This window comes from Mobula birostris, chromosome 5 (genome assembly GCF_030028105.1).
Source record: "Mobula birostris isolate sMobBir1 chromosome 5, sMobBir1.hap1, whole genome shotgun sequence".
NCBI classification, from domain to species: Eukaryota; Metazoa; Chordata; class Chondrichthyes; order Myliobatiformes; family Myliobatidae; genus Mobula; species Mobula birostris.
The window spans coordinates 76818012-76830587 of NC_092374.1; the positions used below are offsets into that span (position 1 = coordinate 76818012).

Here is a 12576-nt window from a genome sequence, read left to right on the forward strand (position 1 = left end):
TGAATGATAAACTGTGTGTACTGTATGTAGTTCGGGTGCGTGTTCGAGGGGTATATCTGTGCAGAGCTGTAACGAGACTCCATATGAGCACACGTCCGTGTGAGTGTCTGAGTAAAATTGTATGTATTTGTTTGTGTGTGTCGGTGTGGGAACGTGTGTGAGAGGGTGTGAGTGAACGCGGTGACAGGGGCGAGCCAGACAGACAGACAGACGGAGATGAGAAGTAACCGCCCTCCCCACTTTGAGCCACTTCACTTTAATTCCAAACAGCAACATTGAAAAGGTCCTGGCGAAGGGAGCAACGTCGCCCCGGGATACCGAGTGATCGGCACCCCGAGTGTCCGCGGGCGGAGCTGCTACCGATCCGGAACCCAGACACAGACCGGAGTAGGGGTAACTCTCAGACGCGGTAACGATTCGGAGCCGCGCTCGGTCACCAGCCCGGAGCAGCAAGTCTGGCCGACTGAAAATCCGTCTCTCTAATCCATTCTCCCCCTTTACACCCAAAGTCTGGAGTCAAGGATTTAAAGCCAGACCCATGCTCACGAACCAGATTGAAAACAAACTTTAAATTCCTTTTCTGAAATCGTCTCTCTGCGGATCGAAACAAGCCCACTAAGACCAAAGAAACGGATACCATGCAGAAATGGTAAATATTTCACTTTGAGTTATCGATTGATTTATGTATTCCGCTGAAGATACTGACCTGAGAGTTGTTAGTCATGTGTCATGAAAAGTTTGCTAAAAGTTGCGTTCCTTCCCCCACCGCCTTCCCTCATTTAGTCGAGGCAGTTTATTCAGTGCCGGGCATTGTGGAGACCGAGATCCCAACACCATCTCCAACTTTACTTTCGCTAACTTCAGTCTGTAATATATTTGGGTTCGAAAACAAGATTGTAAAAGATGTGATATTTGTCCAGGTGTGTGAGAAACTGTCTGTGACTGAGCGTTTTTACCCATTTCGGTGTTTGCATCTCTGTTTATGTTTGTGTGCAACAGACTGAGTGCATGAATATCTTGCCACGCGTGTGCACGGTGTAACTCTGTGAGTGGCAGTGTGTGTATGTGTGTCTCTCTCCGTGTGTGAGTGACAGAGAGAGAGAGAGAGAGAGAGAAGTCAACATCAACCCCCCAACCCCTCCCCCAAAACTTCCTGGACTTGGTTTGTTGGTTTTTCCTTGACTCCCTTTGCTGTGAGAGTTATGAGGTGTATAATGTGCATTAAACAGGAGGTACATTGATTGGATTTGCAAGGTCAGGCTGATTCTTCTCCTATTTTGTTAATGTGGCATGTCCATGTCAGTGATCAAAGACACTATTGAAGTGTGGGAGACCTCTGATTGTCAAGTCCAGCATCTGAGGAGTGTGACTTGCATTCATAGGTCCCTTTTTCTCTCCCTGCCTTACGGTTTATAAGCTTTAATGAGCACTTAGTGTGATTCTAACCTCTTCTTGGAAAGGAGAGATTACTTTTCATTGCCAATGACAGAAGTCCAGAACAGGACAGCAGTAAGGTGTTTATTGATCACTGTTCATTTGCTCCAGGTGCCTTTTGAGTTCATGATGCATTGGAGTCTTGTGTCATTTTGTTTTTATTGTGTGGTTTATGCACCAGAACAATCTCAATGATGTAGCTGAGAATTTCAGTTTGCGTTGCGCCTGTACAGTTTGACTACATTTTAACTCTACAGCTTTGACAACAATACAAACCTTCCATTTTCGTTTTGGAGTTTCATGAGTGTGTTGTGTTGACATCTTTAAGAACTTGGGCTGCTTTATACAAAAGAAACTCAATTTCACATTGCAGCCAGTCTCTGTTGATTTGTGAGCAGTAGGATATGATTCATAGAAGTTCAGATGAGCAGAAAGAAGAGTGAGAGACAGAGGGAGGGAGGAGGGCTTGAGTCGTTCAATAAATTCATGGATAGTAATGTCTAACATCCCATGAGGGTTTAAGTTAACAGAAAACAGGTTTGCGCAATTCACCACATTGATAGGACTCTTTCGCATTATTTATTTTCTCAGTCGGACTTACCAGCAAATTCATTTGTTGTTTTCTTCCAGTGGTACGTAAAAGAGAGGAATAACTGCTGAAGCTTCACTCCTGCCTTTGTTAGGAGTGAGTATTATGCTTTTCTTTGCTCAGAGATACTGCATTAGTGTCCATGACCACAGAGGAACAATAGTTCAACTCTGGTTTCGGACCAAGAACACACAGATGTGGAATTATTTATTCTGCTGCAAATCTTACTTTGTGATATTTTCTGTGCTCTAACGGTAGCAAAATTACCAGACATGTCAATACTAAAACAAAGTCCATCTACAATGTCCCAAAGATATTTAGAGTCAAGGAGAATGACTGGTTTTAGAAGAATTGTCTGAAGGTGAGCAACATGAAACTGATGCTTGAGAAAGGACTGAGGGAGGAAAAGTAACTGGTGATGAGGATATTTTTATGGGCTATTAAAAAAACCTAACACAAAACAATGTTCACACCAGGAAAGTAAAACTGATCCTCACTCAAAATAATTCATGCACTTATAATTTCACTCCATATCTCCATTAGTGCAGCGAAAAAAGGAATCCCAGATTTGCTATAAATCGGATCCTGAAACCACAGGGCAGTGCAGTAGCATAGTGGTTTAGCACAATGCTTTACAGTACAGGTGACCTGGGTTCAATTTCCGCTGCTGCCTGTAGGAGTTTGTACGTTCTCCCCGTGACTGTAAGGGTTTCCTCCTGATGCTTCAGTTTCCTCCCTCAGTCCAAAGACATACCGGTTGGTCGGTTAATTGGCCATTGTGAATTGCTCTGTGATTAGACAAGGATTAAATCATGGGATTTGTGGCTCATAGGGGCTAGAAGGGCCAATTCCATGCTGTATCTCAATAAATATAAATAGAAATGTCTTTGCTATGTCCAAAATTATGGGTGGTAAACATGAGAAATATTAATATGATGGTGCTGTTGAACTTCTATCAGTAATTTATTTCCAAGATTTCGTAACACCCCAGGCAGAAGGTTTCTTTAAATTAATACTTGTATTTTAGCTAAAAGACCATTTTAGCTCAAGTACTGTATTTCCATATATTTGTGGTTTAAATTAGGAAGATATATTTTATATAAGTAGTTGCATAAAAGTTAAAAACATTTTATTAATGTGCAAGGATTTACAGAATTGAAAACATGTGTTACTATTTATTTCAAATCTTGATGCCTGAGATTCCTGATCAGTAGACACTTCATTCTGCAACAATAATAGAAATTATTGTTAGTGCCTGGAATATAACAAAGACAATGAAAACAAGCTTGTGTAAGTTTTATAAAATAGCACAGTGCAGATGGTTCTGTGAAATTGGTTGCATTTCTGAAAATATTGAACCCGTGGGTATATAGGCCTAGTTCAATTTGTATACTTCTTTAAAATGTGCACCATATACGGATATGTGTATTACTATACAATGGTAAACTAATTTAAAATACTAAGTGAAATTCATACAGTATATCATACTGCATGCAGGCACAGTTTTGCAGACCCCCGTGGAAATTGTTTTTCTTGTCGGAAGACACCAGTTGTGTTAAGAGCAGCACAGTAGTAAAGTACAATGCTTCACGGCACTAGCAATCGCCGATCACGGGTTATACTTGCTGCTGCCTATAAGGATTTGTGTGTTCTCTCCGTGACCGTTTGGGTTTCCCCTGGGTGCTTCTGTTTCCTCCTACATTCCAAAGACATATGTTTAAGGTTGCTGAGTTGTGGGCATGCTATGTTGGTGCCAGAACCATGGTGAAACTTGGGGGCTGCCCAGCACAATCCTTGGGCTGTCTTGGTTGTTGATGTGGAAGTTGCACATTCCACTGTATATTTCGATACACATGCAACAATTAAGTTAATCAGTACTGCAGGAGCAGAGAATTCAAAGCCTTAAAAAGCTGTTTTTAAAATCAATTACATTTTTATGTTAATCCTAAATTTGAAGAGGCTATCCTTTCTCCCATGTAGTTTCCATGATACATTTGATTAATAACAACTAGATTGGTAAATACCGTGGATTCCAGTTAATTGGGCCATCGGTTAATCAGGGCAGCCACTTATTTTTGGACAATTGTTATAGAATTAATACGTATAAGAAAATGACAGGGATTCTCTTCATTTATTTGGGACACTATACCGTGTAATTGGAACAGGACACTGTTGCTGAACAGTTTCTGAATAGCGTCAGCTGCATGCACTTGTGTGGCCATTAGACATTACACAGTCCTTAGAGTGAACAGTTTTTAAATAGCCTCAGTTGAGTGTGTTTGTCTTCAAAAAAGCAATGATTTTTTGTCACTGATAGTTGGCAAGAAATAAGCAGTAAGACATTTCAGAATTGTTTTGCTCACTGTAATTTTAAACATTCAGGCTTGGAGATGCCAGAAACGGATGGGAGTAAAAATGAAACAAGTTCACTACTTCAGCAAGTTAGGAACTCAGAAGAACTTCAAAGTATCGATAATCATGGTGAATGTTGCAATCAAATTGAATATTTGGAAGGTGCAATGATTGACAGCATTGTATTATGGAGACATTTTATTATTTGCACTAGGTGTGTGCGCTGATTTTATTCTTTTCCAGTCAAAAGAATGCGACACGGATGAATTCTCATGTTGATAGTATTAGGAACTAATACACAGTTATATAATGTAGTAGTATTGGTAGTATTCTAATTTATTGTGTATTTCATTTAAATTAATAATTTGTAACTCAGTTTGTCTCTTTTATGCCTCTTTAACAATTTCAATGAAACTTTGGCAAATTGGGGCAGCCGCTTAATGGGGCCAAAATGTACTGGTCCTGATGTGTCCCAGTTAACCAGAATCCACTGCTTTACAGTTTTATTATAGCACTTGCAATAGCAAGGTATGTATCAACCAGATTCAGAATCAGGTTTACTATCGCCCACACATGTCGTGAAATTTGTTAACTTCATGGCAGCAGTACAATGCAATACATGAAAACATAGAAAAGAACTGTGAATTACAATAAGGTTCATATAAATAGTTAAATTAAATAAGTAGTGCAAAAACAGAAATTTCGAAAAAGTAGTGAGGTAGTTTTCATGGGTTCATTGTCCATTCAGAAATTGGATGGCAGAGGGAAAGAAGCTGTTCCTGAATTGCTAAATGTGCACCTTCAGGCTTCTGTACCCCCTTCCTGATGGGAACAATGAGAAGGGGCTTGTGAGTGATGGGGGGCCCTTAATGATGGATGCCGCCTTTCTGAGGCACCATTCCTTGAACATGTCTCGGACACTATGGAGGCGTGTCCTTCCTTCCTTCCTTCTTTGCGCCCTTAACTCCTGGTGGAGTCGTCGGGGCGCTGTCATGACAAGCTTTGCACCAGTCTGTTCCATCTGTCGCGGATGTGTGCCAGAGCCTGGGTCACCGCCAATGTTTTCCCTGTCCATTGGTGTAGTCATAGTCATACTTTATTAATTCCGGGGGAAATTGGTTTTCGTTACAGTTGCTCTATAAATAATAAATAGTAAAAGAACCATAAATAGTTAAGTAGTAATATGTAAATTATGCCAGTAAATTATGAAATAAGTCCAGGACCAGCCTATTAGCTCAGGGTGTCGGACCCTCCAAGGGAGGAGTTGTAAAGTTTGATGGCCACAGGCAGAAATGACTTCCTATGACGCTCTGTGTTGCATCTCAGTGGAATGAGTCTCTGGCTGAATGTACTCCTGTGCCCACCCAGTACATTATGTAGTGGATGGGAGATAATGTTGTCTGTCCATCTTTTCCTCTGTCTACCTCTCCTTCTTTTCCCCTCCACAGTGCCTTTTAGAATGGTCCTTGCAAAGCCACTAGATCTTGTTACGTGGCCGTACCATCTCAGCTTTCTTTTCTTCACCATTGTGAGAAGGTCTTCATGGGGGCCATTGTGGTGCTGGATGGTCTTGCAGACCTGCTCGTTTGTGATGTGGTCGAAGTATGAGATGCCCATGCTGTTGCGATAGCATCTCATTTCCAATGCCTGTATCATCCTCTGTAGCTCTGCTGTGAGGGTCCATGTCTCACATGCATACAGGAGGATGGAGAATACCAATGCAGGCAGGAGTCTGATCTTGTACTTCATGATGATGTTGCTATCCCTCCATATTGTCTTGAGTTTGGATAGTGCAGTCATTGTCTGTATGGTTCTTGCCAGGACTTCTGGTCTTGTTCCTTAATCACTGATGATTGCTCCCAGGTATATGAACTGCTACACTGTCTCAAGTTTCTGACCATGGACTGAGATGTCTGTTGTGATGGCACCGTTGGCATTTGCCATGAGCTTGGTTTTCTCAGCACTTATTTCCATTCCAAACTATGGAGGCTAGTACCATGATGTAAATGACTAATTTTACAATTCCCTGCAGCTTACACCTGTCCTGTGTAGTGGCTCCTTCCCCCATACTGTTCTGCGAAGTAACCAGTTAGAATGCTCTCCATGGTTCATCTGTAGAAATTTGTGAGTGTTTTAGGTAACGCACCAAATCTTCTCCGCCTCCTAATGAAATATAGCCACTGTCTTACTTTCTGTCTAGTTGGTTGCATCAATATGTTGGGACCAGGTTAGATCCTCAGAGGTACTAACACCCAGGATCTTGAAATTGCTCACTCTCTCCACTTCCTTCCCTCAATGAGGATAGGTTCATGTTCCCTCAACTTACCCTTTCTGAAGTCCACAATCAGCTCTTTGGTCTTACTGACATTGAGTGTAAGGTTGTTGCTGCGACAACATTCAACTAACTGGCATTTCTCGCTCCTGTACGTCCTCTCATCTCCACCAGAGATTCCGCCAACAATGGTTGTATCATCAGCAAGTTTATAGATGGCATTTCAGCTATACCTAGCCACACAGTCATGGGTGTGGAGAGAGCAGAAATGTGAGCTGAGCACACACCCCAGAGGTGCACCAGTGTTGATTGTCAGCATCATATCTTTGACTTTAAAAGGAACGGGATTGATATACTGTGTCATAAAACTGATAGGCCATATGTCAAATAAATTAGAAAAGTAAGGAACAATTTTGCATAATACTACATATCATTAAACTTTTCCCGTTTGGAAAAGTCTACAGTCTGCAATTCTGAAGAATATACATTTTGTCATTGAGCTTAAGGAACAAATAAAGCAAGTCAATGCTCTATAATAATCTCATCCTTAAATTAAAGGTGACTGAAACACAAATTATGATGACTTTGGGCATCAGAACCCATGTTTCATGATTTAGAAAGAAAGTATTCATGCATTTAAAGGCAAAGTGTGTTGAGCTTTTTGTATTCTATGATCGTAGTTTTGATTTGGTTAGATTTTTCTGTTTAGTTGTAGACAGTATTTACTTTGGATCATTTCATGTTGCTTATGGGTGGTTTAATTTGCTTGCTCAAATTTTTGATGATCATTGATATGAAGGACGGAAAGATTTAATGTATATGCTACTCAAGCAAACTGGAGTTCTGTACAAGTGCAGGAAAGACATTTTAAATAATTTTCAATACGAGAAATCATAGAGAAGTACAGCACAGAAACAGGCCCTTTGACCCATCTGGTCCATGCCAAAACTATTTAAACTGCCTAATCCCATCAACCTCCATAACCCTACTATCCATGTACCTATCCAAACTTCTCTTAAGTGTTGAAATCGAGCCTACAATGCCTGCTTATGCTGGCTGCTCATTCCATACTCTCACGACCATCTGAGTGGAGAGGTTTCCCCTTAAGCTTCTCACCTTTCACCCTTAACAATACCAGTGGCCCAGGTTCAATTCCTGCCACTGCCTTTAAGGAGTTTGTACGTTTTCCCTGTGACTGCATGGGTTTCCTCCAGGTGTTCTGGTTTCCTCCCACAGTCCAAAGATGTGCTGGTTGACAGGTTAGTTGGTCATTGTAAATTGTCCCCTGATTAGGCTAGGGTTATATATGTGAGTTGCTAGATGTGTGACTCGAAGGGCTCAATAAATAAATAAATAGATTTGTATGCACCTATCAAATCCCTGCTCAATCTTCTAAGTTTTAAAGAATATAGTCCTAATCTATTCAGTCTTTCCTTATAACTCAGGTCCTCCAGAACCAACAATATCCTTGTAAATTTTCTCTGTACTCTTTCAACCTGGTTTTTTATCTTTCCTGCAGGTAAGTGACCAAAACTGCACACAATACTCCAAATTAGGCCTCACCAACATCTTATACAATTTCAACGTTACATCTCATTGACTTATGAAGGTCAATGCACCAAAAGCTTACTTCACGACCCTATCTAGCTGTGAGGCCACTTTCAATGAATTATGGACCTGTATTCCCTTTGTTCTACCACACTCCTCAGTGCCCTACTGTTCACTCTATAAGACCTATTCTGGTTGATACTACTGAAGTGCAAAACCTCGCACTTGTCTGCATTAAATTCCATCTGCCGTTTTTCAGTCCATTTTCCCAGCTGATGCAAATCCCTCTGCAAGTCATGGTAGCCTTCCTCACTGTCCACTACACCCCCTATCTTGGTGCCATTTGCAAATTTGCTGATCCAGTTAACTACATTATCATCCAGATCATTGAAATAGATGACAGACAACAAAAGGCCCGGCGTCATGGAAGGCAAACTTCAAAGATCAACACGGAGAAACAAATCCTACATGAAACTGAACCAACCAATTGTAAAGGGTTAAATGCAGTACGTACCAGCACATTCAAACGATTCAGAGGGTCAACATTTCGGTTCTTATCTGTCTACACATCCGGGTCCAGATGAAGGCTTGTGACTTGAAATGTCAACTTTAAATTTCCCTCCACAGCTGCTGCCCAACTCATTGTGTTCCTCCATCCCTTTTTGTGTTGCTCCAGGTTCCCACATCTTGTTTGTCACCTGAACGTTTGAACTATCTTTTACCTAAGTAATATGGGAAAAACATTAGCTGTTTAAAAAAAAATCCCTTTGCTGAAGGAGCTTTAGTGTTGGACAAAGTGAGGTACAATGTGTGCCCCATGGGCTCAGTACACTTACAAACTGCGTGACCTACTGGACCATAATGTTGATTTTATTCAATAGATGTTTGAAAACAGCTATGACTAGAAGTTTATGCAGGGAATGGGGAGACTTGGTTTAATTTGGCATCATGTTCGGCACAGACGTTATGGGCCAAAGGGTTTGTTCCTGTGCTCTACTCTTCTATTTGTAATACTGTATCCCCAACTCCAAACATATTTCAAGGTGTTCACCATGACCAGATTGGGGTTGGAACATTTTGTTGATTGCCTTTCTGGCCTAACAGCGCTCACTGCCTTCTTTTGACACAGTCTTGAAGGGAAGTGCCTTAATGAAAGTGTGATTTTGTGCCCTACACGTGGAATCATTATTATTAGACTGGCCCAGTGGATGGAGTGACTGAATGAGGAAAATTCCATTGTCATTATGTATTACTCCAGGATTGCGGATTAGGGTTAACAAATTGCTTTGCCGGTCCATTTGTTTATTCTGCAAACACTAAAGACTAGTGCCCCTTGCCGATACAGTCGGTGCAGCTGAATATTTCATCATTCCTAGTGAAATCTGATGATGCAGTGTTATCGAAGCTCTTGGTTTTGCAGTAGTTTCTTTTCCAGTTGAAATGTGTTCATTGATGGTAACTTGCATGGGCTGTTCTGACGGGAGGACCAGTGAAGTATTTATAAAATAAGTGATGTTCACAAAATTGTGCAGGAAGAAGCTAACAGCAGTCTGCATATGTAAATGAATTACTTTCCTGGAATTCATTCCATTACTTTTTTAATGCCATATGCCTGAAACAGTACACAGAGAAGTACCTAGCGCTGGGGTAGTTTTATTGCCCATTTATATCCACACACTCTTACACAACTAAGAGCGTGTGGACAGAAATATGTGTCAATCTGCAGAGCTGCTGTATTTCTTAGTTCTGTAAGTAATACATTTCCTGTTTCACAGCTGTTGCTTGAGTTTTAATGTCTTTATTTTCTATAAATGAACCATTTTAAAACACAGTGAAAAATTGCCAGCACAAGTGCTGCTGTGCACTCTACAAGATATAATATATTCAACAGATTTCTTCCTTTCTTCCAGTTTTACAAGTAGAAACTAGGCCATGTCAACAGTTTCAGCTTGTTGAATTGGCAGAAGCAAGTGGATTTTTTTTTTGTCAGCTCACTTATTTACAGTATGTTGTCACTGGTAGGCATGCCTAGAAATCAAGGTGTATAGTTATGCTACTGTGTCACTGGTAAATCACACCAGCAATAGGCAGGTTTGGTTTTTGAAACATCACCAAAATAATGCCCTTTCAAAAAAAATGATTGTTAGAGAAAGTTTTTGCCCTGTGATTAACAGCTTGTTATACCCATATGTATACAGTGATGGTGCTCTTGTATTTATTGTAATTAAAAACTTTTATTTAAATCGTATGAACTAAAGAGAAATATAAATTATGTTGTGTTAGGCATTTGTTTTAAAAGTGAAGATTGTATTTTTTATGTTAGGCTTTTCCAAATATTTCAGATCAACTACAGGTCCATTCCAACATTGCTGTCAAATTCGAGTCCCATTGCTGGATTCAGCTTTACCCTCCTCTTTCTCATGGCAAAATATGAGTGTTTGCAACAATGAATTTCTGCCATTGCACTATTATTTCAATGGGGCACACTATCACAATCAGAAAAGCTTTATCCCATTGAACACTGAACCTGTTAAAAAACTGTGATGAGCAATAAACCTCCCTGCTCTTGAAGTAGAATTCCCCCCTCCCCTTGTGTCAGATGTGCCTTACTAGTTTGCATTCTTTGTAACTAAATCAAAGGGTTTTAGGTTTAAGTATCACTTGAGATACTTGAATGCAAATCTCTTATATTCTTTTTTAAAGTTTATTTTTTTATGGAATTTCATCATCAAACAAACATTTCCATAAGATGTATTTCAGATACTGTACATATATATCATATAATCATATTTGTCACAAATCACATAATGTTTATCTAAGATATACACTTACAGAAAGGAGAGGAAAGAAAGAACAATCGAAAGAAGAAAACTATGTACGGAGTAGGGAGTGATCTTTTTTTTACAATGTATTCTTTGACTTGTGAGAATAAAATCAGGCCTATGCGGTGTTACATAGTTAAACCATTTTTTCCAGTATAAATAAAATTGTTCCAACTTATGATTAACAGATGCTGTTATCTTCTCCATTTTGTAAATGTCCGTTGTAATTTCCATCCATACATTTAAAGTTGGGCTCTTCTGTGATAACCATTTCCTGGTAAGGGTCTTTTTACCAACCACCAGCAGTACGTTCATTAAATATTTATCTCTTTTCAACCATTCTTGAGGTATATACCCAAAATATGTGATCTTACTTAGTTTATATTCTAATCTACACTAAAGGTGGGCTCTATTGCTAAAAATGCTGCCATGCACACTAAAAGCTCAAAAAATTATACACTTAGTGGCCACTGAGTGTATGTTTGTGGTCTTCTGCTGCTATAGCCCATCTGCTTCAGGATTCATTGCGCTGTGCATTCAGAGATGTTCTTCCACATGTCACTGTTGTAATGTATGGTTATTTGCCACCTTCCTGTTGGTTTGAACTGGTCTGGCCATTCTCCTCTGAACTTTCTCATTAACAAGGTGCTTTCGCCCACTGAATGTTTTTTTTAATTGTTTTATGCATCATTCTCTGTAAACAGTAAAGTCTGTTATGCATGAAAATCCCAGGAGATTGGCAGTTTCTGATATACTCAATCCACCCCATCTGACACTATTAATCATTCCATGGTCGAAGTCACTTTGATAACATTCCTTCCCCATTCTGATGTTTGGTCTGAACAGTAACTGAACCTCTTGACCATATCTGGATGCTTTTATGCTTTAAGTTGTTGCCACATGATAGGCTGATTAGTTATTTGCATTAACAAGCAGATGTACAGGTGTACCTAATAAAATTGACACTGAGTGCAGATTTCCTCTCCTAGGAGGACGGAACGCTGCTTCAAATTAGAGCAGGAGGGCTATCCCAGGATCTTGTTACAAGTGTGTATCTCTCTATTAACATTACAAAGCAGATTAGAGATATAGTCAAGGAGAAGCAGGTCCTTGGACCAGCCACTGACCAATGTTAATTCCATTTTATTCTTCTCACATTCGCAATCCATCTCTCCCCCTACCAACCCGCCAGATCACTCATCTATGGACAAGGCACATGGCCAATTAGCCTGCTAACCTGCACATATTTAGAACATGGAAGGAAAGTAGAGCACGTAGAGGGAGCCCACATGATCATTTCCGATCCCACGAAATTAAAATCTGACTGGGACTGTGAGGCAGCAGCTTTACCAGCTGTGCCAATGTGTTGTCTATTATTAGACCTTCCTAATTATGGAAGCTTGCTATGTGCACATTGGCTGCCATATTTCCAACATTTCCACAATGTCTGCACTTCAAAAAGTACTTTGCTGGCTGTAACGTGATTGGAAAGGGAAATGGGTGTATTCATTTAATCCCTTTTCAATCTTGGTACAGTATTGTGTGCTGATAGTGTCTTC

At 40.1% G+C, this 12576-nt stretch overlaps 1 protein-coding gene across 1 annotated transcript in view; it reads left to right on the forward strand.

Annotated features, from left to right (window-relative positions):
• Positions 1 to 275: 275 nt before the first annotated feature.
• Positions 276 to 12576, forward strand: part of bnc2 (basonuclin zinc finger protein 2) — a 669085-nt gene continuing 656784 nt past the window's right edge. Inside the window, exon 1 of the mRNA XM_072258223.1 lies at positions 276 to 649. Coding sequence (XP_072114324.1) covers positions 647 to 649 — 3 coding nt within the window. The 5' untranslated portion in view covers positions 276 to 646. The remainder of the gene's footprint in view (positions 650 to 12576) is intronic.